Genomic DNA, 26,935 nt, shown 5'->3' with positions numbered 1-26,935 from the left:
TTAAATGCAGTTTTGCCAGCTCCGACAATCCTAGGCATTAAACGTTCGTCCCCGCAGCCCCTCTCCGCCAGGTTGGCAGTGAACAGGGTTAAAACCACGACTTCCTCAGAGGTGAAAAGGTGCTCAAACATTCCGACCTCCCCTTAGCTTGCCAATCCGATTGGTGCCTGGCCGGGCCCCTGCCGCCTATCCCGATCGCGTCCGTCATCTGGATTGCTAAAACACTCATTTGCATAAAGATTCCTCCGAAGATATGGCACACGGGGTTGAACCGGAGTCTTCGTCCCTTTAAGAAAAGGAGAGGGACCCTGTCCCTAATGGGTCTCGGCACTGTATTTTCTCCTCGCGGATCACGGAGTACACTAAAAACGTCCCATGTCCCCAACAGTAGGGATCTCTTAGTGGCACACTGAGCGGGTCCCAAGGGAGGGTTTGGCCACCGCGCGCGGCAGGCTCAGGCTGGCAACTTCTCGCCCTAGGAGGCGGCGGGCTGCATGCAAGGTGGGGCCGGCTGCAACGCGGGACCCCGGCGCCCTGAGGCGCGACCCGGGGGCTGGCGCCGAGGCGGCCGCGGGAGGCTGCGCGTGCTGAAGTGGAGAGGCGCTCCCGCCCAGGACCCGGGCGCAAGACGGGCGGGGCCAGGGCCGAGGTCTGGCATCGATGCTCTTGGGGGTGGGCGGGGCGGGGCCTGCGGGGGCGGACTGGGGGCGGGGCGCGCGCGCGAGACCGGGGAGGGCGGGGCCGCGGCGAGGGGCGGGCTCTGGTGGCCCGAGTGTCACACACGCGGCGGTTCAGGAGGCGGCGGCGGCGGCAGCGGCAGGCGCCGCTGGGACGGGCACGGGCGCGCGGGCTCGAGCGGGCGCCGGCTGCCTTCCTCCGTTGCTCGCTCGCTCTCCCGTCCGCTTATTCGCCCGCCGCGGGTGCAGGCTCGCCTCAGAGCTCTGAAAGGAAGAAGGGGGGCTGGGGACGCCGACAAGTTCCCGCAGCAGCCGCGGATCCCGGCCAAGGCGGAGGTTACGGTTCCGACGGGGAAGAAGCGCGCTCCAAGGGGAGCGCACGACTAGAGCGTCCGAGGCGGGGGGCGCCAGGGCCTTTCGCTCTCTGTGGGGCCGCGGCCGGGATCCCATGAGACGCGCCCGAGAGGGGCGCGAGATCCGAAGCCGGGGCGGCGCGCGGCGGAGGCGGAGGGCGGTGCTGCAGCTGCCGGAGCCCGGGAGCGGCCGGCAGGAGGCGGCGGAGAGAACTTGAACTTGGCGTCGGGAGCGGGCGCCCCGGACGCCCCTCTCCGGGGCTGGGGCGCCGAGGGACCTGGGCGACAGCTCTGCCCCCCGAATGGCCGCGGCGGCGGACCAGGCTCCCGCGCCGCGGCCCTAGGCGGCCTCTCGCCATGGCCAAGTGGCTGAACAAGTACTTCAGCTTGGGCAACAGCAAGACCAAGAGTCCTCCGCAGCCACCGCGGCCCGACTATCGCGAGCAGCGGCGCCGGGGCGAGCGGCCCTCGCAGCACCCCCAGGCCGTGCCGCAGGCCCCCGCGGCCGCCTCGGCGTCCTGCGGTACAGCAGCCGCCTCCTGCTTCTCAGCATCGTCGGGATCGCTGCCCGACGACAGCGGCAGCACGAGCGACCTCATCCGCGCCTACCGCGCACAGAAGGAGCGCGACTTTGAGGACCCCTACAACGGGCCCGGCTCGTCGCTGCGCAAACTGCGCGCCATGTGCCGTCTGGACTACTGCGGCGGCGGGGAGCCGGCCGGGGGCCAGCGCGCCTTCTCGGCCTCGTCCGCTTCGGGCGCCGCGGGCTGCTGCTGTGCCTCCTCCGGCGCGGGCGCCGCCGCGTCTTCGTCCTCGTCCTCTGGCTCCCCGCACCTTTACCGCAGCAGCAGCGAGCGGCGGCCCGCCACGCCGGCTGAGGTGCGCTACATCTCCCCCAAGCACCGCCTGATTAAGGTGGAGAGCGCTGCGGGCGGTGCAGGAGATCCCCCGGGGGGCGCCTGCTCAGGGGGCCGCACCTGGAGCCCGACGGCCTGCGGAGGCAAGAAACTGCTCAACAAGTGTGGCGCCTCGGCTGCGGAGGAGAGCAGTGCCGGCAAGAAGGACAAGGTAAGGCGCCCCTCCGCCTCACCCGAGTTTCCAGAGCCATTGTGCTCACGGGGAAACTGAGGCACCGCTCTGGTTCCGAGTCCCTACAACCACTTCGGGCTAGCACACTGGAGTCAGGGCTCCCACACTACTTCCCAATTCTGCCTCCATGCACACGCTCCCCCCCGACACTCCCCCCCCCCCCCGCCGCCGTCCCCGATCGTCGGCCTCCTGACACAGTCTCTTTCGCTGCTGCTCCTAAGACGTCCTCTCTCTGAGCCCACAGCCAGGTGTCCGCTTCGGAAGTAGCCTGACGGGAGCGACCCTCCCAGCCTTTCCCCTCAAAGAGGCAGCTAGTCCTTCAGCCCCCGAGGAGGAAAATCAGAGTCAGAGCTGTCACGGACTTAAAAGAGTGTTTACTCTTGTCCACCCCGTCTCCCCCCATCCCCGATTCTATAGATGGGAAACTGAGAGGTCCAGTGCTGGGAATGGACTCGCCGGATATTACACACTCTTGGTGGCAGATCTGGACTGGCTGTCTCTGAACGGCTGTATGTAAATTCCTCTAAACGCCCTGCTCCACCCCCTGCGCCAGGTTTCCAGATGGGGCGGCCTTTTGTACTGGAGCTTCACCGGGAACCACACGCGTGCTTTTCCGGTTGAAATGTGCTGGTCTCCAAGACGCTCCACTTCGACCTGTTAGTTCCTCTAGCGGCGCAGGAGAGGGGTCCCCCTACCTGGGCCAGCTGGAAGGAGAACCACCCCTCCAATCTTCACCTTACTTCTTGACCTTACCCGACCCCATACTGTCCCAGGGATGAGGGGGACTATTTTGTGCAACCCCCCTCCCTGACGAATCAGACCATCTTGATATCCCACCTTTGAAGCAGGATAATTACAGCCAGACTGGGCCCTCTCCTTCCCTTTCACACTCCTGTGACACCCTCCCTTCTCCCATAAAATAATACTTGTTCTGTCTACTTCTGGTGGAAGGCAGTATTTTGATTACATCTGAGGCCTGGTGCCCTGTGATGGCTACCAGGCTACTGTCCCTCTTGTTCTCCCTCAAACCCCACCTTCTCCCAAAGGTAAACTTTTGTCCAGGTGTGGACTAGGGGAGGCTGATAAGGAATCTGAGTTTCTTTTAGGACTGGATGTCCAGATAGGAGTGAAACAGGCTGTTACCTGCCAGCTGGTGCTTGGAAAGGGATTTTTTTTGTTTTCCAGATAGGAGGAGTAAGGGGACACCCCTCTTAATTTTTCTGCCTGACTTCCTCTCCTCAAGATCCCAGGTCTCCAGAGTATCCCCTCCCTGCTGGGTCTGCTGAATGCAGCATGGGCAGTCTGAGGATTCCACCTCCCCCCGGGGCCAGTTTGGGGATACATCTCAGAAGCATGGATTCTGGGCTTCCTAAGGACCCATGATGTCACCACCTAAATGATAGGGTGCTGGGAGCCTGGTGGCTATCCAGGTGCTGCCTTAAGGGCAGAGGAGATTTCTCTGGGAGCCCCCAGGATCACAGGGTTGTGGTCAATCTGTGAGGGAAAGAGCAGAGAGGCTGTATGGCCCAGGCTTGGCTAGGTGCTGGCCTGGGAAAACCTCAGGTCCCTGGAGACAGAATGTGTGAGGACGGCCCAGCCTAGCTCCCTGGAGAGATTCACTGGACTCCCTGCCTCCCCCCTGTTACTCCATGGCCACCTCCCAGGCATTCAAATCTTTCTCTCTCCCTGCTTGTGGTCTGCCTGCTCACTAAAGTCTTCCTTTATGGCTTTCAAACTTTAGTAAACATTTTCCCTAATTATAATTAATTCTATTTCAGATACTGAGGAATGATAATTTTTATAACTGTGATGTCCAGCGTGTTGAAGACTTGGCTCCGTTCTGCCAAGTATTTCTTACAGGTCTTCTCTGCTCTCCCCTGCTGGGTACTGGAGCAGGGTTCCTCAATGAATAGTGTGGCCCAAGCAGAAGTGTGCACCAGTGCTGTGATGGGATGGCTTACCGGGAGGTGGTCACGGAGGGCCACTATTGTGGTTGGCTGTGGAAGAGAGCCTGATGCTTTGGGGAACTGCAGGAAGGCCCTGTAGCCGGATTTAAGAGGTTAGAGTTGGGCAGGACCCCAGAGGAGCAGGAGGGCCTGGGTCAGGGGGCACCTTACCTTGTAAGCTAAGCACCGTAAGAGCATTTAGTTGCTAAATGATGTGAGCAGATTTGGTTTTTTAAAAAAAGATCTCTGGACTGCATTTCACCTACTAGGTTGTGACTTCGAGCCCTTTGATATTTCAAGAAGTTGTTGCAATACAGACTCGATACTCAGGTCCTTGGAGTCAATACCTCCAAGGCATTTCGGCTACCAGGCGTTTTTTTCTAACAAGCAGGAGGGAAAGCTGCCAGGGAGGGTCATACTATGCATTGCTTCTCAAACCAGCACCTGGAGGGCTGGTTAAACCACAGATTGCAGGACCCATCCCGCACAGAGCCTGAGTCACCACACGTGGTGTGGGGCCTGAGAATGTGCATTTCTAACAGATTTCCAGGTGATCTTTTGCCACTGATCCTGGGACCACACTTTGAGAACACTCATGTGACAGTGGCTTTTTAACCCTCTCTCTGAGTCTTCAGCCAGAGCTGATTTGGAATGCAGAGACTACGTCATTTCTGCCCTCCTTGTAGGGCTGCCTCCTAATCTGGGGCCAACACTCACCCCATACCCGCCCCATTCCTGTCCAGGCAGCCAAGAAACAGCCTGGTTTTCACATTATTTCCAGCCAGACAGCTTTCAGAAGGCCAGGCACATTGCAGATCCAGCCCTGAACACCCTAGAGCCCGCCTTCTGCCCCTCACCCATGGATCCAGGAAAACCCACTTCTAGCCCACTTAATCTCAGGTCCAGCTTCTCTTTATCAGTTGCTAGGGGATAGGACAAGAACCTGTAGGGCTGTTGAATGCCCCCTGTGTGTCGGGCTGTGTTTTTGACGTCGGTCTGTGTTGAGAGTTGCTGTGGCGTGGAGTAGGAGCTGTTGGTCCACCAATCCTCCTTTCAGGACCTCTGCTGCCAGCCCTATCCTCTCCTGCCTCCTTCAGTACCTGGGCTTCCCTCTGTCACACACTTAGGCAAACTCCTATTCTCCCAGGTGAGTCCCAGGGCATACACACTCCTGGTCACAATTCACTGCTTCTGGCCAGCCTCCGGTTTTTCCCTTTTAGAATCAGATGCTGGAGGGACTGTATTTTCAATTTAAGCAACTTTTACCCAGCACTTATTTTGTGCTCAGAGATCTCTCCGTACAAGGGCGACCTAGGAGGGGAGAGAATGAAGGCTGCAGAAGACTGGGCAATAATCTCTGGCCTGAGCCTCTGGAGGAGACCAACATACATTGTCTTTCCATCATTTGTCTCCCAGTGTTTTTGTCTTAGGAAATTTACTGAGGTCTTCACCTAGGAGGCAGCTTTGAGCTGGATTTAGAGACGGAAGTAGAATTTCAACTCAGGGGAAGGGCTGACTGCAGCCTGCAGGAGTACTGAGGTCCCAGTGTTGTGAGTGTACACGCGTATGTGAGTGTGTGTGTATATGTATGTGTGTGGGCACGTGTGTGTGTGTACATGTGTATACAAAACCTCAACCGGAGTGTGTTCTTGAAAATCAGAGCTTTCTTGCAGTGGGCCTCACTTGGGGAATGAGAGATGACAGTGTGAGATAGGTGGGGGCCTGAGTTTAGACCCCACAGGGGAGTCCTTGAAGACTGTTGAGCCAGGAAAGGGACAGACTCAGAACCATGGTTGAGGAGCATCCCAGGCTGTAAAGAGCTGCTGCAATCTGGGGGAGATGGGGCTGGAGTTAGGGGGCAATTGCAATATAATCCAGGTAAGAGACAGTGAGGGCCTGAGCTCCTGGGAAGAGACAACAAAACTTCAGTAGGTAGAAATATTATTCCTTCAGGTTGTCTTTATAAAAAAATAATGATGACAAAAGAGGACAGTAACTTGGTAGGTCTCCTTTTGTGCAGCCAAACAGGTCTCATCCCGTTATATTTTCTGCTGAAGTCTTGTTTCTTTTATCATAATTAAGTAAATGTTGTTTCCACTGCAACTGAGAAAGTCAAGATGCACCATGACATCAGTTTCCCAAGTTTTAAATACATGCTAATGTGTACTAACACTTTATATTTTGTCAGCATCCACAGTTGAGTTAAATAACATGTTTCCCAAGGAATAAATAATATCATGTCTAACCTTTTTTTTTTTTAAAAAAAAAAAAAACACTCAGCAGACAGTCTCTGAGCAGCCTGCTAGGCAGGGGGAATTTAGAGAGAATAAGTTGTGGCCAGCTTTCCAAGAGGGAAGCGTCTCAGATTTGCAGTTGAACACCAGCTTCTCAACATCTAGTCTGGGAGACTGAGACAGTTAATAAGACAGTGTCGCATCCTGAGGCATGCCAGGACAGAGGTGTGTGCAGAGGGCTGGGAGGGCCTCAGCTCTGTCTGCAAAGTCAAGGAGGGCTTTCAGGTTGAGGTGACATTTGAGCTTTTTACGTTTAGAAGCTTGTACCAAGAGAATGGTTGGAAGCCCTGAAGGATGGGAGCAGCAGGGATTGCAGAGGGAGGTTGGAGCCACAAAAGGAAAAGAGTGTCTCATGTTCCTTTTTGGGAAGTTGTGACTTGTCTTTTTGGTCTTTTTCACATCAGCTCATTGATGTGTGGCTTGACTGAAGCTAGGGCCAAGCATGAGCTGTCAGTCATTTCCATTTGGTTAACAACCATGGTCTCCATCCAGTTCTTAGAAAGTAATTGTCTGAAAAGGTAAGAGCCAAGCTTGGTAGCTGTGGTTTGGCTTGGGACACTTTCTCCTTTGAAGTCCTGTCCCATGAAAGTAGTGAGAGAAATGCTGCTTATCAAATCCAGTTTTTCCCATCGATTCCCCAGAAGAGGAATATATTCTTCAGGCTTCAGGCTAATCACTTCATTGGTCATTTAATCCTCACAGTCACCTTAGAAGAGGGTTACACACTGTATCAGTTAGCTATTGCTGCATAACAAATCACCCCATACTCAGTGATTTTAAACCAGGGATTAGCAAACTTTTCTTAAAAGGGCCAGATAGTAAATATTTTTAGGCTTGCAAGCCAGACTGTCTCCATCACAACTATTAAGCTCTGCCATTACAGCTTGAAAGCAGCCATATACAATATATAAAGGTGTTCCAATAAAACTTTATTTACAAAAACAGGTTGCTGGCTTGTGGTCTGTAGTTTCCAACCCCTGCTTTAAATGATAAACCTTCATTATTGTCCATGGACCCACATGTCAACTGAGTAGTTTTTCTGGCCTCAGCTGGGTTCACTCAGGCATCTACTGTCAGTGTAGAGTGGGTGTGTGGCTCTGCCAATCCTAGCTGGGCTCTCTTATGTGTTTGGAGGCACCTGGTTTAGGATGGCCATGGCTGTCAGTTTGGCTCTGTCTCATCTTCCAGTGGGCTAGCATTGTTCATATGAGGGTGGCAGGGCTCCAAGAAAGTAGAGAAGCCCATATAGTTTCTTGAGGTTAGAAACTGCTACACTGTCCCTTCTGTGGCATTCTGTTCACCAAAGCAAGTCACGAGGCCAGCCAGGATTCAGTGAGAAAGGAGGAGCTGCAAAGTCCCGTGGCAGAGGGCAGGGATATAGGCAGGCCATTAATTGGGGCTTTCAGTGCCATCCCTCTACCATGGGTAGTCTTATCCCCATTTTACAGATAAACCAAGGCTTAGAGGTTACGACTTGCCTAATAATCACATAGCTACCAAGTGTCAGAGCTAGGATCACACCGATGCAGTCTAAATTCAAACCCTTTATGCTTTTCATCAATTTGTTCCACTCTTTTGGACAATTTAGATGGCAATAGTAAGGCTCTGACATTGACTGAAATGTATGTTGTGTGTCTCCTCCCCCGCTTCACTTACGGTTCCTCTTCTTGCACTCTTCTGCCCTAATTCCTCTCTCTTTCAGTCTGGGCTTTGGTGGTCCCCAAAGGGGCCCCAGAATTGGCTTTTCTCTCTCCCTCCCCTATCTGCCTCTGAGATCCATAAATGAGATGTTAATGCAGCCCTTGAGTTATTACATAGAGAAATTCTGCACACAGAGTTGGCGCTTCCCAAGGGATAGCTGCACAGAATGTGTCTCTTGTAGCTGTCATATCTTCTCATTCTGACACCAAGCGTTCCCTCCCTCCAAGGATTGGCCAGGCTGTGTGTACTCTTTTACAGACGAAACAAAACAAAACAAAACAAAACAAAACAGTAGTACTTTGGCCCTCGTCAACAAGAAACCTAAGTTTCCTGGAAGGAGATCAAGTGACCATCTTCTAATCTGACAATCTCAGAACATAACTGATTTCCCCAGACTTAACCCTCAAGATCTGACCTCGTCCTCTCCCCACCCCCAAAGCATTTCTGCCGCATAAAAGAGGCATTAAAAGGCAAATCTGAAACAGGTGTGGCTTCCTCTGGTCATTTAACCGAAGCTGAACTTGCCTATGGTCAATGAACTTGCCTATGGTCAAGCGCTCCCCTGTGCAGCTTCATTTGGCATTGACTTTCACATCTTATGCTGAAAGAGCCGAGGGGTAGTGTCCTATGGGGAAGGGATAGGTCAGGCTGGGCCCTAGAAAATAAATTGGAATTTGTGGCTTCAAAGCAGAGAGCTGGTTGCAGGCTGGCTGATGGCCTAATCTCCGCCTGCTTTCTGAGGGGAGTGTTCCTGCAGGATGGAGATGGGCTGCAGTGGTCTCTGCCACCCTGACTTTGTAACTTCTGTTTGGCTTATGTTGACTGAGGGATTGCCACATGTGGGCCACTGTCAGGAGCTGTGTGGTACAAGGATGAACCACGGGGTGGGTAGTGCTTGCCTGTAAGGAGCTTATCTTCTGGTGAGGACACAGGAACCAAGGTTAGAACACAGCTCTACATGACAGAATTTATCTATAATCAAAGTGGTTTGGGTGAGCTGAGAGCCATCCTGGCAAAGAAGCTGTTCTGGGCAGAGCCTTGATTCCATGGGGCTACAGGAGAAGCAGGGTCAGGAGGAGATTCATTTTAACTGAGGAAAGTAGGGAAGGCTTCTCGGAGAAGGAGGCATTTGAGTAAGAAAGAGTAGTCAGTTGAAGGGGTTTTCCACAATAGCAGTCCTAGCCAGCACTTTCATTGCACATACTCTGAGCCAGGCACTGTTCTTTGTACTCTATATGCATTAACACATTTACTCCTCACCAGAGTCCTTTGAGGTGGATGCCACTGTCATTCCCATTTTACATATGAGAACACTGAGGCAGAGAGGTTAAGTTACTTGTCTAAGGTTACCCCTTCAGTAAGTGGCAGAGATGAGATTTGAAGCTGGATCCAGGGTCTTTGTTTTTAACCACTGGCCATACCACCTCAGGCTGTACAATCTCGAATGTTCTCTGCCTTATTTGTGGCTAGACTTAAATTCTTTATAAAAATCCCATCTGTTAGCATTGTAGGAGCTACTGATTCCTACATTTAGGTAAGCATTCCACAGCTTAAAGGACACTTTCACACCTATAATTAATTTGATTCTCCAAGTCACTCTGTGAGGAAAGTGCTGTCACCCCCATTTTATAGATGGAAAAACTGAGGGCCCAGGAAGTGGAGCCTGCCCTGCCTCCCAGAGGTAGTGATTGAGCCAGTGGCCAGGCTGTTGACCTTGTTCTGAGCGCAGTGCCCTTTGTGCTGTGGTGGTCTGGAGGTGGCTTGGCCAAAGCTCCAGTCCACAGGAAGGGTGACAGCCTGATTGATTTCCGGTTCTTTCCATGTTTTGATTCTGAAACTCTTTACTGAGACCATTAAGGAGCATCGACTGAGGACCTTGCTTCCACAATGGAATTTTCCTTCTCTTCCTGTTTGGTATTTTCCAGTAATATTTCTATTAATGTTTCACTTTCAGAGGCACTGGCTTCCTGAGAGTTTGCGCTTTCTCAACTGCTGAGCCAGGAAGAATTGAATTTTCCTCTAAATCATTCAGTTCCTTTCCATTTTCTCTAAGGGGAGCTCTCTCTGGATTTCCCATTATGCTGTAGAGGAAGGATCTTGGAGGTGGGTCCAAAGGATGGAGAATTAGTCAGGGCCCTGGGGAATGACTCAGGCCTCGTGTTTTCCAAGCAGAACTTAAGAGTAATGGTCAGAAAGGGGCTTCCCGAGGCTGATGAGGGGAGAAGTGACTTGACAGGTGGATTGGGGTGGTGGGGAGGTGGATACCACTGGCCAGACCCCGAGTCCTCAGCTGGGCCAAGAGAGCCCATACCAAGTCCTTTCTCCTCATTCATTCATTCAATAGGTATTGTTGAGAGCCTGCTACATGCTGGGTATTGTTCTATTTAGATACTGGGGATACAGCCATGAAAAAAACATAAAAATTCATGCTCCTCTGAGTTTGCCGTCTCATGAGAGGAGTCAAGCAAATATAGTATGTTGGGTAGAGAGTGCAGAGGAAAGTAAAAGCAGAATGAGGAGGCTAGGGTGGGCCTGAGTTTGGGCTGGAGTGCCATTTCAGACAGGTGCTTGGAGAGGGCTTGCTGAAGGGTGTGCTGGTGTGATTCACATGGCTCTCGGAGAGAAGTGCATTCCAGGCGGAGGGAACAGTCAGGGCAAAAGTCCAAGGCAGGAGCATGCCTGGCTGCTTCAGGGAGATCAGCATGACTGAGTGGAGCAGGTGGGGAGGAAGTGGGGAGAGGAGGTCCAGAGGTGGGACAGGGGAGGCCTGGGAGGCGCTGAAAGGGTCTCTCGCTTTAACTTTGGGTGAGATGGGAAGTCAGTCAGTGGAAGTTCTGAGCAGGGGAATGACATGATCTAACTTGGGTTTTGAAAGGATCACTCTGGCTGCCTAGTGGAGAATAAATTGAAGGGGCCCAGCCAGGAGGCCAGCTGGGGGAACATACAGCCTCTGGAACTCGAGCACTAGCCATAGGTGATGAGAAGAGATGGGACTCAGGACATCCTGAAGGCAGAGCTGCAGGATTTCCTGACAGATGAAATATGAGATGTGAAGAGGGGTGGAGAGTCAAGAATGACTCCAGATTTTAGCCTGAGCAGCTGGGAGGGTGAATTGCCATTAGCTGAGATGAGGAGGACCCCGGAGGTATAGTCACAACTCAGCCAGTGGAGTTGCCCCAGCAGCTGAGTCCTGGGGCTAAGAGGAAGACACACTCTGCCCTCCAGGGCAGTGAGCTTCCTGAGAACTCAGAAAAGAGAAGGCATGGGTGGCCTCTGTCTAAGGCTAGGGAAAACCACCAGGAAGAGGAGGCCGGCAGGTCCAAAGAGAGGTGCGGATGGGGCATCCTAGACAGAAGGAATTCAGTCCACAGTGATTGAGATCAGAATGGGAGCCCTTCTGAGTGCAAGCAGGTGTGGCCTGAGCCTGGGGATTCCTTGGTGTAAGTACAGGAGATCAAGGAAGGAGGCAGGGGGTTGGGTGTGAAGGGCTACCTGCCACTGGTCTAAAATTGCCCCAATTCTCTAAATTCAAGTACCCACTTGAGCTGGTAACCAGGGCAGGATGGATATGAGCCTGGAGCCTGCCTGTTTTGCTAAGCAGAGCATTTCACTGCGGAGCACTTGTGATTGTTGGGGAAGTTCTCCCTTATCAGGGGGCCCACCAGTACGTGGGCTATGAGGAGGAGGCAGAAAGAACGAGGAATGGAACTTCCCCAGTTTCTCCAGCTAAATTCTAAAAATGAAAATGGCCAGAAAGTTCTTCACAGTGAAGCATCACTGTTTTGTGATGTCCCAGAAAGCCAGACAGCTTCGTAATCCTCCCGGTGCATTCCAAAGGCACACATGTGATTTGGGGCCCTCGTGGCATTTGAGGAATGGTGCAGCCCCTACCTGCCTTCCCGTGTGGGGCAGTTGCAAGTTGGCTGTGTTCTGAGCAAGCCTGGATTTTTTAGTATATTTCAATGTTCATCTCTGGGGTAACTTTTTCTTCACCTTTTAACAAAACTAAGGTAAGATTGGTATGGAAAATGCAGGTAAGCAAAACTTAAATAGAGATCAACTCTAACTCTCTAATTGAAAGAAACCACTGAACATTTCACTCTTTTTCCATTCAGCCCCTTTTCAATGCATATATGTGTACACACACACACACACACACATATATATACACATACACACACACATATATACACACACACACACACACACATATTTCCCTCCACAAACATTAAGTAGTATTGTGTGTATCTATTTATGCTGTTTTTCGCTTAAAGGCTTGGAAAGATGTCTACATTGTCTTAAACATTCAACAACAGTAATTTAATGTCTGCCTAGAATTCTGGTTGCCTACTTAGGCTCTCCATTATTAGGCTATTATTAGTTTTCACAAATTAACAGAGTGTAATGAACATCTTTGTAACTTAATTCTTTGCATAAATAAGTCTGATTATTTCCCTGGGATTGACTCCCAGAATTATTGGGTAAGAAAGGTACAAATTTTGATACATGCTTTCATATTGTATTCTAGAAAGACCTTACAAGTTTGTGCCTGTTTAACGCAGTTTAGTTTAGTCTGCAGTTTCTTGGGTAAATAGTACATATGTGCATTGACCACTTGTGTCTCTTTTCCAAACTTGTATACTTCTATCTTCTCTCATCCTTTCTGCCACAGGGTTATCTTTTTACTGATTCGTGAGGGCTTTTGTGGATTAAGGATGGCAGCCCCTTACCTGCCATTTGGGTTGCAGGATATTTTTTTACAAGTTTGTAGTTTGCCTTTCGGCTCTGTAGCTGGTGATTGTTTTTGTTGTTTATACTGAATTGTTTTCTGTTGCTGAATCAGTCTTGATGCTCTTCATGATTTCTTGAGTGTGCTGCTTAGAAGAGTCTTCCGTACTCCAATGTATTTTTTTCTAATCCTTTGGTTCATTCGTTCATTCCTTCCTTCCCTCCTCCCTTTCTTCCTTCCTTCCTTTTCTTTTTTAACATTGACATCTTAGTTTGGAGTTTGATTTCAGGGTATGAGGTAGGGTTTTAATTTTATTTTTATGAATGACCAGTCTGTGTCTGGACATCCTCTTCTCCACTCTTGCTCTGTGATCTGTCTGTATTTCTCCAGGTGCCTTTGTAGACTTCAATATTTTGACTCCGTCTCACCCTGACTGCATTTAGGTCTCAATTGCTATTATGATAATGATGATTTCACCTTGTCTTTATAAAATGACACCTTCTGTCTTCAGATACCCATGCGCTTATTACATATTCAATTCCTGACACCTGAGGGAAGTAGTTGGGTGTTAGCACTTCCATCTTTGGATGCTAGACCTGACGCTGTGGGTGAGATGAGGCCAGGAAAACTTCGCCTCACCTCTGATGTAGTCGACTTCCCTCTCCAGGACCAGGGGACCAACTGTCTAAATATTTTGGGGGCAGCCATTTACTGTCTGTCCTGCTTTTGTGACCTTATCTGGGAGTATCTCTTTCAGCTTTGACACGGTGACTTTTGTGGAGAAAGGGATGCAACATTCAGTCCTCCATGCATCAAACACTTTTTAGACACCTACCATGTTACAGCAGTGGGCTGAGTCCTGCGGACAGTTAGTAATAAGTAAGCCCCAGCGCTCTAACCCAGAGCCCAGGAGGCAATGTTGGAAAGGCCCAGGAATACCTCTACTGCAAGGCAGAGGGAGTTCAGTGCCAGGCCAGAGAGGCAGGTGAATGACCCTGAGTAGTGAGGAGCACTGGAGCCTGCGGTGGGCAGTAGTGGAGCAGGCTGTGGGTGGCAGAGCTCAGACTTGAAGAATGGGGAAGACTTGAAATTCTTGTGTCATGTGGGAACTACATTATTTTGGTTATTTATACTTTTTTAGCACCTACCGAGTCCAATGCAAGTGACATGAATTCAGAGTTCTCCCCCTGCCCCCCAACCTTTTCCGGCCCCCTCAACCCGGGTGTCCTGTGTCTTCAATCAGTGAGAGTCCCTTCCTGAATCTCTGTTGCATGTTCTTCTTTTCCCGGCTCAGGCCAGTGTCAGGATAATCCATTCTGCAGTGTCTGCTATGGGGTTTGCGACATTAATGAATTAGTGTTGACGGAACAGATTAAGCCCAGGAGTGTTCATGGGGAATAAGTCAAGGGGGAAAAAATGCAGATTTTGAACAAAGAAATGCAGATTTTTGAACACTTCTGTGAACATTTCTGTGGTTCTAAGAGGCTCAGAGTGTCTACCTAATTCACTATACTGTGTGTCATACCACGTCAATGTGCCCTACCTAGACCAGCCCCAGCAGCAAATTGAAATCACCAGGAGAGCATTTTTCAAAATTTGTTGTTGCCTGGGCTTCACCTCAGACTGGTTACAGCACGGTTTCTGGGGCTTGTGCCTGGGCATCAGTAGTTTTAGAAGGTCCCCAGATGATTCTGATATGCAGCCAAGGTGGAAAGTTGCTGCCCTGAACCTTAGCTTGGGGTTCCAGGGGAGCCTGGGGATCACCCAGTCCAACCCTCCTGCACCCGTGCCTGAAAACTTCCAGTGACGACATAACCATGTACTCCTGTACACAGCGGGGCTTTCAAGTTTTTCTCTGCTGTTCCCTCCAATTTAGTACAGGTTTGTTGAGTGCCTGGTGCTTACAGGAGCTGTGCTGGCTGACCTCTTTCTCTCTGTTGGTGATCTTATTTTAGTTGGACTCTTTGAGGTCAAGTAGAACCAGTCTAACCTTACTTCTTCCACTTGACGACCCTCAGATGTGTGATGGTATCTTCAAAGGCAGAGGGAAGCTGCAGGCTGTATCATTTCCCCACAGAGCCGGATTCCCAGCCAGAACACCAACTGCTAAGGGCAAGTACCCTTCACAGCATCCCAAGTGTGGAGGACGTTGGTGGACCCTCAGTCTGGGAGCTTCCAGGACAGGAAGTGGCAGGCTGGGGCAGGTTCTGAGTCGGCGGGCTGAGCTTGGCACTGAAGAGTTAGCTGTGCCAAAGCGTGACCAGATGGGGAGCACCGAGGGATTCCCAGGTGGATTTCAGGGGTCTCAGACCAAAGAGAGCAGAAGAGCAGCAGGCAGGAGTAGATTCCAGGGGAGCTGATGGGATCTTGCCACCAGGACCTCAGCGCTGAGCAGGTAGCAAGTGGAGCAGAAGCTGCCCAGCTGAGAGAAGCCAAGTATTCTTAGTCCTGGGTCTTTGCCCTTTGTGGGGGTAGCCAGCACGGCAGCACACCACAGCTGCCTAGAGCTGTTGATCCAAACACAGCAAGACCCTAATGGTGTCCCCTGTGGTGGTGTGAAATGAGCACCAGCTTTGGGGTCAGAAGTCTGGGCTCAAATCCTGGCCCTGGTGCTTGGAAGCTTAGTAATTTGGTACAAGTGATTAGTTTCTCGGGGCCTGGAATGCCCCATCAGCCCTAACATGGGCGTAACAATGAGACGCTGTTTCCTGACTGCTCACTCTGTGCCTCACACCAGTGTAACACTTTCCATGTGTGATCCTCACAGCCGGTCTCTGAGGTGGTCCTGTTAGAAACTCTCTTTTACAGATGATGAAACATTCTGACATGAGGTTCAGGGGCAGTACATAGGGTCATTGTGAGGATTTAGTTGTATATTTTGGCAAAATTATAAACGCATACTAACCATAACTAGTTTTCAAGGTGAATATCATATTACTCTTTAAATATCAGTACTATAAAAAATGTACACTACTTGTTTCCTCTATTGCTTACTTATTGTGAGTATTTAACTATTTGTTTAAATGGCTAAGTGCAATGCCTGGCGCGTAGGAAGAGCTTTATGAATTCTTTTGGCCACAGTCTATCTTGGGCCTCAGCCCAGCCTTCAACTCTGGGGTTCCTATAGCCACAGTCAAGCCAGTGGGATTTCCATTCCTGGCCTGGTAAGGTTGTCTTCAAAAACTGGCTTTGTCCTTATCTTGACGGTCAGTTTGTGGCTGACCCATGATTCCCTGAAGTGGGAGAGTAGAAATGAAAACTCCACCTGGATGACCACCCTGTTCTAAATGCTTTGTGAATATTAACTCACTGAACCTCACAACTCACCGTAGGATATAAGTTCTGTTAAGAGTCCCATTTTACAGATGGAGAAACTGAGGCAGACAGAGGTGTGGTTTTTTTTTTTAGTGTGTTGTCATAGGTGACACAGCTAGTGTACGCAGAGCTGCAGATGGGGGTGCTGAGCCCAGACAGTTAATTTGGTTTCTGTCTGCCCTTAACCTCTGTCTACATAGCTGTAGGGAACAGTGGCAGAGGACTGTTCCATTTCATCTGGTGGTCTTAAAACCACAAGGCTAGAGCCATTTAAAAACCACAGCTCTCTGCTGTTTATAAAGCATCTGGTTTATACCAGGCATTGTCCTTGTGTCTTCTCAGGATGATACTACCAAAGGAACATCAGGAAGGCTTCATGGAGGAGGTGGCACAGGAGCTGGGCCTTCATGGATTTGGATATTTAGAGACTGGTGGTTGTGAGGAGGTCACTCTGGGAGAGGGCCTTGTGAATTGTCCAAAGTGTGAGAAGACACAAGAGAAAAGATACAAGAGGGAGAGATGAGGCCAGGCGTTGGAAGGCCTGAAGGGCCAGGCCAGAGTTTCTCTTTCCTCTGTGGGTAATGAAAGGTGGTGGAGCAAGAGTGACAGGGTCCGATCTGTGCTTTAGGGAGACCTACCTGTCTCTATCTTAAGAGGATGGGTTAGAGAGGGTGGGAGAAGGGAGGCCTAAGCTGACCCTGGAAGTGTGGAGCCCAGTTAGGAGGACACCAAATCCTTTAGGCGGAGGTAATGAGACTGACCCCATTCTGCATCCTTAAGCCATGAAATTCTGTGACTGACTGTTCAGGCAGCTCACAGATGACACTGGTCAATGGAGGGAAACTGACCGAGCACGTGTCAGGGGGATAGATTTCTCTGGATCACTGTTGTCAGTAACTGAGATGCCCTCTGTGGAGTTTTTAAGTTTCCCAGTCCAGCCTAGCATTTATCCACATTCTGTCAGAGTCAGAGGCTCGTGTACCAGGGGTTACAGGCCTGAGTCAGGAATAGACACCCGTCTCCACCCAAGGTCTTTCTGGAGAATTGGGCGGGAGGAGGCCTTGTCTGAACCAGGCGGCACCTCCGCTGCTTGTTTCTGCAGAAGCATGGAGCAGGAAAGGGCAGAGCCACCCAGCAGCACCTCCGTGAGGGAAGCTGTGCGGGGTGCAGGGTGAAAGAGATGGGGGAGTGGGCCGGGTTTGTTCTGGGGGCCACAGAGCTAGTCACCTGACCTTGAGACCAATGTTCAGCTCTCCCATCTGATGGCAGCATCTCTGGGAGTTGGAGGTGTTCTGGGATGTCTGGGCAAATGATGGCCAATAGAAGGAGCCATGGAAAAGCTGCTGGTGGTGCCATTGGAGCCTTCAGAAGGGAGCCTGGGGCTCTGGCTGCCACTGGGATGCTGACCTTTAGAAGACGTCCTCCACCGGAGAAGCTCTGAGCAGCAGTAAGTGCTCGTGAGCCTTTGGGTCCCCAGGGGCGGGAAGAAACATTAGCCTTGTTGAAGGCGTTTGCTGGGCTCAATTGAAGGGCTCCCTGAGGATCCCTGGCCAATTCCTCCATTCACTGCTGAATCAGAAGCCCCTCTGGTCAGCAGAGCACGCTGCCCAATTCCAAAAGAGGTGCTTTGTAAATAAGGATCTAGGACTAACATGCCATCAGGCCAGCTCAGGGGCCTCTTGCCACAGGCTTGGGGCACACACTTGGGGAATTCAGCTGTCATCCAGCTCCTGCTTGCTGAGCTTCTGTGGGGCTCGGGATCCATCTGAAAGCCATCTGTGGTGTGACTGTGAAGTGACAGGATGATGGGAATCAGTGTCATCACCTGCAAGTCACCCACAGGACAGCCAAGAACGTTGTCAAGACCCGGATCACACATGCAGGCCTTGGGCCCAACGTCAGTGGGCAGACCCCCAACCCAGGCAAGTGGCTGGGGTCTTGCCTGGCTTCCCTTTATCCCACCCCACACTGGTTTTTGTCTGTACCCTTGATTCGGGTTCTTCATCACCCGCAGACTAGGCAGAAGTGAGCCTGGTTTTGAAAAAGCTGAGGAACATTTTTCCATCCAGGCAAGCCCTTTGTTTTGAGGAGTTCCTTAAATTATTAGACTTGAAGCCTCCAGAGGAAGCAGAAATTGTTCATAGAGACAGTTTACAGAAGGGCACTGAGTAAGCAGTTTGGAAGTAAGAAGTCAGTGGGTGGGGGTGAGGGCACATTCTTGATTTTCTTTTTGGCAGGGGTACCATTCAATTCTTCCCTCCTAAATTAGAAATGCCTTTTTAAAAAATACGTGTCTGATCTTTTGGGGAATGGTTATTCTGGAAAATATTGTAACCACTTTGCTTTTGATGGTTTCTTCTGGTTTTACCTGTTTCTCTAGCAAGTACTTTGGAGCATTGGATTCTTTCAAGTTCAGCAGCTATAATTCTGTCTGTGCTCAAATGGTTCTTACTCTGCAAATGAATTTCAGTTGTACAGTTTTCATTCATACAGAATCATTTTGTCTAAGACATTGCTGATGGCCACCTGATTGTTATGGGTGGGAAAGGGACTTTAGATCTGTAAAGGGTACTGAAACAGAATGGGAAGTTCATGTGATCTTGTCTTCCCCAGACTTGTCTTGAAAAAATTCAAAAAGGAGAATCAGGCCTTCCCTTGTAGGAAGAAGCTCAGGCTTCCTTAGAAGATCTGTGTATTTGAATTTCAAAGGCTTGTTTGAATGTGAAATCAGAGGTCATCTTGCATTTACAGTCTAAAAATTAGACACAAGTGAGTTAGATTGTCATTATTAAGTTTATCCTGCAGCCGCTAGGGGTGTGACGTTCTCTACTTCTTAGTAATTTAGTGGTAAAAGAATCTTTCCCACTGCTGAAGAAAACACCCCTCAGAGCCCTTTTGCTGAAGGATTATGGGATGTTTCACTGCATTGGTCTACAGTTGGATGATCAAAACTGACAAGCATTGACAGGTGGACCCAGAATCACAGGGTGTGTCTTGTGGATTTGCAGCAAGTTGTGCCTGCTGTAGACTGTCATGCACTCAGTTTTAACATACCCCCATAGTACCTGCTCCAGCGCTGGTCGAGGGCCCCCACCTCCCAACCTCATGCCCCCCAGAGCAGTGGTGGTGGGTAGTGAAGTAGCACTGACTGATGTTTCGTCTGGGTTCAAGTTGAGGGTCTGTGACCTTGGGCAAGTCACTCGACCTCCCGGAGCCTATTTTCCCATCTTTAAATGAAGGTGTTCATCCCTGTCATGAGGTCAGCTGATAAGGCCGCTATAAAAAGACTTTATAAATCAGAGTAGCGCTAAAAATGTTGTAGACTTGGTTCTAGGTCGGGAAGAGTGATAGGAGACAGTGAGGGAACAACACAGAGAAGATGGAAAGTTGCTACTCTGTAGCCCAGTGGTTCCCCTCCTAGGAGTTTATCCTAAGGATAGAGTGAAGAGTCACAGTGATTTAGTTACCAATATCCTACAGTATCTGGAAAAACAAAAAAGTGGAAATCACCTAAATATCCAACTGTGGGAAATGGCATATGTGTATGGTAGAAAGGAATGCCGCCAACCAAAGCTGGGTTGAGTAACTCAACTGCAGAGGAGTCGAGAAGGGAAAGGCTCACCACGGAAGACTTCTTAAAAAGTAGGATTTAAGAAACTGAATACTTGTTTTCTCCCCTTTCCCCGTTCCAACCTACATATGTAGGGAACAAGCCGAACATAAATAGACCCAAACCTGAACAGTGGTTGTCACTGCCCAGTTAGGTATACTTCAGTTTTTAAAAACAAACACTTATTTAATCACAAAGGTACACTAAAAAAATTAAGTAGTGACATGTCAAGCACCAGGGGAATGGAAAGGTGAGCCGGTGCAGTCTCTCTGCCTCCCAGCCAGCTCTGCCCAGCCTTCCGAATGAGTCGTTTTTTGAACTTCAAAGCCAGGGCTGAGAGAGCGTCTCATTGTGTTGGAATGTGGGCGCTGAGGCTCACAGGAAGTGGTGACAAGCTCTTTGTTATATAAGCTCACCAGGCTTGCTCTGCGGTGCCAGCGCTGGCCCTTGGTGCCCGGTCAGGACATCATCTGTCTGTGTCATGGTCACAGCCCTCGCCTGGGCAGGGACCTGTTATCGGAACTGCGCAGCCAGGCACAGGAAGCCACAGCACACACACCCTCTCTTGCTTAACTCCCGCTGGCACGTTGGACCATTCATGAAAGGAGAGACGCCAGCGTGGAGGGATTTACTGGCATTATTCCTGACTAGGGAAGGTATGGGGATTTTCCCTTGCCCCTTTGGAAGGCACCTCTCCTGGCTGCCTTCCAAAGCCAGAGCAACCTGCTCTTCATCTGCTTCCGTTTCTCCATTCCTATTTGTCCGTGCTATGTTTACAGCTGTGGTCCTGCTGAAGGAGTTAGTCCCCAGGAGAGGGATTGGTCCCTCAGTCTGGGAACGTGGCTGCTCCAAATGCCGATTGCAGTTTCCCACTCCGTTAACTTCCCTGCAGGAGGCAGGCAGAATGTGGCCAGCCATGCCCAGGACAGGTGCCCACCGAAGCCTTGCAGTCTTGAAGCGTTTCCTGTATGGAAGGGTGTGTGTGTACCCGTGCTTGTGGGTAGGGATAATGGAATGTCGCAACCATTGTACTCAGCCTCATGCCTGAGATTATGAGCTACGTTTTATTGAGCACCCAGTGTATGCTGTACTCTGCTGGGTGCTTTAGGTACATCGTTAGACTGTAATCCTCGCAGGAACACTCTGCAAGGAGGTTACTGTCCATTTTTCAAATGAGGAAACAGACTCAGGTTGGGGGATATGGCCAAGGCCTGTCAAATTTCTGTGTTTTAATTGACATTCCTGTCTCATTGGATACGAGGGACTCAGCTTCTTGAGAACATGTATTCATGTTTTATTTACACTGGCAGCTTCTGGCTTAGAACTTGGAACATTGTCACCACTCTGGATGAACTGAACCTTGAGGCTCCATGGCTGGGTGACTTTGGACAAATCCCATCTCCTCTCTGGGCCACAGTGTCTCCATCTGTAATGGCCACATGTTCTCTGTTACCTGGCCCTGTCTTTTCCAGACTTCCCAGGACAGCCATCCCCAGACCGCAGGTTCCTGTGGAATGCAGTTGATCTTGTAAGAGGTAGTCACAAGCAACTGAGGTCTTTTACTACCAGGCTGAGGCCTGAACATCAGATGACTGTTGTCCCCAATTAACAAGACACAAGAAATAAAGTTGCACAACTTTATAATGAAACCACATTTCTCACTGCCATTTCAATTCACCCAGCGTTTAAGGCATGCGTCCTGCCCTTGGCAAGCTTGCATGTTTCATTCCTTACCATAATCAACCACCTTTTCACCTGAATTGGTTTGAAAAGCCTTGGGCAGTTTCCAGAAATTGTATCTACTCTAGACGATGGAAGATTTACCACCCTAAGATGGTCAAAGAAGTGTGTGGCTCCTCTGGGGGCCCAACTCAGAGGAGCCCAGAGGGGCTTTGAAATAAGTTTTTCCTCCCAGAGGGGCCCCTTGTTCTAGTTTGCATGTGTAAGTCTCCATGCATCTAACACAGGGTCAGCAACTTTCTGTAAAGGGCCAGATGGTAAGTATTTTAGGCTTTGGGGGCAACATGCAGCTCCTCAATTCTTCCCATGTCGTTTGAAAGTGGCCATAGACAATATATAAATGAATGAATGGATGTGACTATGTTCCAATAAAACTTTATTTACAAAAATAAACTTCACAGACCTCTGTTCTAAAATGTTAGGCATATCTCTTCATAATGACAGTCCACATTGACTTGTTCCGTCTGTGTTTTTGTACATACTTGTTTTGACCTCCTGATTGCATGGAAGATCCCCCCACTGCATCCCAACTTCCCCTTCTCTCTCCCTCCACCACCAAACACATACCCCTGGGTTTCTTGAAAGCTCTCTGACCTAGACATGCTATAAGATCTTTTATCAACACTAAGTTGTACAGAAGTAGCCCACATTCTCATGTCAAAAAAGTACATTCTTATGTCTTTTAAAAATGCACCATTTTTTCCTACGACTATGTTGTCCTGTGTAGGATCTCTTCTTGTATAGTCTGGCTCATTATAAATATGTAGGAAATTGATAATATTGTGAAACTGCTTACTATTACGGCTTTTTCAGATGCTGTCAGAAGAAAAGTCTTCACTCTTCTGGCCTGTCCTTCATCTCCTGTCTTTCAAAAGTGCCTCTGGACATGTCATTACTTAAACACTCTCTGTGGCTTCTATTGTGTCTAGACTCATAGCGTGATGTCCAAGCTGACCCTTACCTTTGTGAAAGGTTTCCTCTTGCTCCATGATTCCCCGCCAGCCGGTTGGAAACCACTTGCCTTCCTCCAGGATTTTACCTGCATGCCCCTGTGTCTTTACGTGTAATGTACCTTTATCCTCCTCATCCTTCCCAGTGGGAGCGCCTCCCACAGGGCCTGACCTGGAGTGCGCCTAGGAATGCTTGTCACATAGGTGGCCTCAGCCAGGTTGATTGAGGGCCCCATGCATTCCCGAAACCCCCAGAGTCCCCAAACCTCCAGTGACTCCAGCACAGGGAAACACCGAAGCCCAGCACCCCCCAGAGCAGCCAGCACACTCTAAATCTATGGCACCTGGTGGGCCTCCAATTGTCAGAGTGGCTTTTGTGCCCACCTTTCTGATGTGATGGTGAGACTTACAAAGAGGGCAGGCATCTGGGAAGAGCAGCTTTCTCCCTCTTCAGGGGCGGGTGGGAGTGAGGATGATAACAGTTACCAAGCCTTGAGCACCTCCTGTATGCAGAGCTCTAAGCCGGGGACTTGTGTATGAGCTGCCCAGGCTTCAGGGTGGTGTGGCTTAGGGTTTCTTCAGTTCCTTCTGCATTGTGCCAGCACCTTGTAGGTGCTCAAAAAATATTTTTTGAATGAATAAATGAATTAGACTAAAAGAGGTTCTTCTGGAAATATTTGTTGTGGCCAGATGGAAGGGCCACAAATGCCTTACTAAGGAGTTAATTGAGCCCTTGCTTCATAGGCAGTGGGGACTCAAGGACAGGTTTGTGCAGGGAGGGACGTCTGCACAACATGTGTCACACTTACCCCATTATTTGCCCTTTCCGGTGTGGCCGAGATGCCAGATAATGAGGTGTTGGGCTGCACAAAGCGCTTCCTTGTGTCGGAGAGAGGCAGGGCCGGCCTTGAAGCCAGTTGGCCACCAGCCTCCTCCCTGTAATTCATATGCAGCAGCAGGTTGGAGTGGGCTGCCAGGCAGAGCCAGGGCTTGCCTGCCTCTCCAGGTCACCGCCTCAGCTTGCTGGCTCCAGCACAGGGGCCGTGGCCCTGACGCGAGGCCTGCCTCTCTGAGCTTTCCCTGCTGCCAGCGTGTTCTGGGAGGATTAAAGGCAGCTGGCCGGCCAGCTCTTCCCAGGATTTGCTGACTCAGTTGATTGCTCCTATGGCAGAGGAGGGGGGAGTACTATTGCCTTCTGATTTCTTTCCTCCCATTACCCCCACTTCAGCTCCGCGTTCCCAGGCTGGGTCACCTTGGGCTTCTCCCGTCTAAAGGCAGCTGGCCCCACAGCTAAGTGCTTTTGCTTTCTCTTCCCCTAGAGACCACTTTTCCAGAGAGGATGCAACTCATTGTTTTCAGATTGGGAAATGCACAGTTAAGACATCAGTCCCTGGAATCTAAAGTATGCTGAACAGTTGCTTTGTTCACAGGGGGCTGTTTTAATGGTTCAGGTCCCTACACGTGTTCTGGGTGAACCCCCTGGCATGGGCACAGTGGAGAATGCAGTACAGGGCATTGTGGAGTAGGTGTGCGGAGCTGCGGGACAGGGCAGCAGGCTCAAGGCATTCCACTGGACAGCACAATGATCAGGGTCACAGGGGCGTCTGATTGGTTCTGGGAGGGGGAATCTGGTCAGGCTCCTTGGGGGAGGTGGAGGAGGTTTCAGTCTGACCCTGAAAAGTGGCTGGGGAAACAATGAGAAGTGCTCTAGTGAAAATCGGCCAAAATCATGAAAATCAGCGAGTACAGCTGGGGTCTAGTGGGAAAGGCGTGGGCCTGGAGCTCATAGTGGGAACAGGTGGGGCTGTGGGTGATCTGGCAGAGGGAGGCCTTTGAGTGGCTCCTAGGGCCTGGCTGGAGAGTTAGTTATGCATTTCTATAATGTGGTAATGGGTCTGAAGGACCCTGGCTGGGCCTATGTCACTGCAGGGACCCAGGGAAAACCCAGGGCCTAGCCTGTGGTGGGAATTAACAGGAATTTGACATCTGGGCTGGGCTGGGTCACCCCAGGAAAGCCCATGCTCAGCCAGGCTGGAAATGAGCCCCTGCTGTTCTGGCTGTGGCATCTGCTTCCTTGGGCTGGCCTTCGAAGAGCCTGTCACAGTGACTCTGAGGGAAGCGAGCAGATGGGAAAGATGGAGATGGCCCTCCCGTGGAGCAGGGGAGTGCTGACCCTCACACCAGCACTTAGTTTGTCCTGGGCCCTCACATTTGTATCATCTCAGCTGCCCAGGAGGTCTAGAGAGCCATGATTTACATACAATTCCCATTTTAGGGATGGAGAAGTGAATTTCTTGACGTCCCCCCAAAGGCAGGGAGCCCCCGAGCAAAGTTGGGCCTCCCTACTTCCAGCCCAGTGTATCAGTCACCACCCCACACCACCCGCAGTAATCAAAGGGCATAGGCACCATTAGGAGGTGAAGTATGCAGTTAAATGACAGTTGAAGATAGTGGGTGATTTCTGTCTTCACTAATACATATAAAGCTCCTACTGTGTGCCAGGTCCTGTGCTGAGCTCTTCTTTGCTTCATTCTTGCGACAACCCTTTTCTTATCTCCAGTGATTGCAGACTGGGGCACAGGAGTTTGAGTAATTTATGTCACAGCCCAGCACTGGACAGATGTGGCATTTGAGCCCAGGCAGTCCCACCCCAGGGCCTGCTCTAACCTGATGTACCCGGTGCCTCTATGAGGCCAGATGTGGGCACGATCCCCTCCTCTACCTCAGCACTCCTAGCGAGCTTCATAATTAGAACAGACTGCAGCTCCTGCTAACGACGTCCTCATGAGATGCAGACTCAGAAGCTCGGGAGAATGTTGAGGAACAAGAAAGGAAATAGGTAGAGAATGAGGTTGTTTCCACAAAGGTCCAGAGGACTATTTATAAAAAATACGTTTGCAAGCCAACTTTGACTGGCTGCTTTTTGGCAGCCGGCTGGCTCCTGCCATACTCTTGTCTCCTCTGCCATCCTTCATGTGTTCGGTACCAGCCCCACCTCGACCCCTTATGGAGGACAGCTGACATCATATCCCTCCAGTAAAAGGACAACTCTGATCCAGTCATTTAACTTCTTGGAACCTCCAGTGTCTTCCCATTGCCTTTGGAATAATGTGGCATTGCTTTACCCTGGCATTCAAGGCCTCCTACAAGGTGGTCTTCGTCTCCTCTTCCTGCTATGCCAGAGAACATTCTTCCCTAAACTCGCTGAATTTTTACCCCTCTTCACTTTGCCCATGCCCATTCCTGAGGCCGGCATGCCCGACCTCCGTCCCGCCACCCCATCCCGTCCAGCAAGTGCAGGTTCAGCCCAGATCTTGCCCCTTCGCAGAACGCTGACACAGCCTCTCTTCTGCCCCCACCTGTTGGTTATGCCTCTGGCCTGCCTCACAGGTAGTTGTACGGTGCTATGACTGTGCCCCTCCCCTGTACAGAGCTCCTTGTTGGTAGTGGATTCACCTGTATGTGTGCGCAGTGATGGAAAAGAGCTCAAATAGAGCCTTTTTGGGCAAAGGTAAATTGAAGGTTCCTGATGAGTGAAAAGGGCTTTCTGGGTATCAGGCAAGAAGGGCTTGTTTCCAATTGTGTAGAGAAAGATAAAGGACCTGGTGGTGACTATACTTTGACCCTTTACCGCTGGCTGGAAAAAACTGAGCTATAGCTTTTTAGTCTAGAAAAGAGCGGACTTGAGTGAGGAAAATGTCCTAAGACCTCATCTTTTCCAGTCCTGCCAGGTGCCAGTTTCTCTTGAAGTTAACTTCCCTCTAAACACATGTGGGGCAAGTATCTTCTAAATCAAGCCTGTCATCTTTCCCTGGGATGGCTGCCTTCCCTTCCCACCCCTGCACACTGCATCACCCCTCACCTTGCTGACTACATGTTATGCCTCTGCTTTAAAATACTGACACGTTCTGTTTACAGTAAAGCCCGAAAGCAGAGCCCTCCATCCACCCCCAAATTCCATTTCTTCATGTCTTTGTAGTCACCCACCACTCAACCCCTCCAACATTGTAGCCTGCCCTCTTTATTGCTCCCCTCCCTCTCTTCCAAACTCCCCTCCAGATGCTTTACTGCTGATCCTCCTGCCTCACATGCAGTCACTCCTGCCTGAGCCCTGGGGAGATGTGCCACCTTCTCTAGGAGGCTGTCCGACCCCCCAGCACCGCCCACCTGCCCGCTCTCACTGGTGTGCACAGGAGTCGGAACAGCTTTGCAAGAGACCATGTCTCATCTCCTTTAGCAGAGTGGCCGGAGCCTGTGGGCTGGTCCTGTTCCCACTCTGTGTCCCCTCCAACACCACCTCCCACTGTGTAGGTGCTAATGCATGTCTGAGCCTGGCTTCAGTGATAACAGCCTCGCCCACCTTTGTGTAACCTCATACATGTTCTCATTCCCACCTGAGATGGCCCTCAGGTGATCGTGGTCTCTTTTCCCCATGAGATGGCTCAGTGTCGCCCAGGATGGGACATACTGCCAGCTGGCGGCCCAGGCAGGACCACGGTCTCTCCTGCTCTCTCTGCTGCTCTGAACCTGG

General features: G+C 50.6%; 1 protein-coding gene across 1 annotated transcript in view; it reads left to right on the top strand.

The window, feature by feature from the left end:
• The first annotated feature begins 809 nt into the window (after nt 1–809).
• SHB (SH2 domain containing adaptor protein B) overlaps nt 810–26,935 on the top strand; it is a 125,763-nt gene continuing 99,637 nt past the window's right edge. Inside the window, exon 1 of the mRNA XM_006204074.4 lies at nt 810–2,098. Coding sequence (XP_006204136.4) covers nt 1,388–2,098 — 711 coding nt within the window. The 5' untranslated portion in view covers nt 810–1,387. The remainder of the gene's footprint in view (nt 2,099–26,935) is intronic.

Source organism: Vicugna pacos, chromosome 4 (assembly GCF_048564905.1).
Source record: "Vicugna pacos chromosome 4, VicPac4, whole genome shotgun sequence".
Taxonomy (NCBI): domain Eukaryota; kingdom Metazoa; phylum Chordata; class Mammalia; order Artiodactyla; family Camelidae; genus Vicugna; species Vicugna pacos.
The sequence above is the reverse complement of the archived record's forward strand: the minus strand, read 5'-3'. Positions and strand labels throughout refer to the sequence as shown.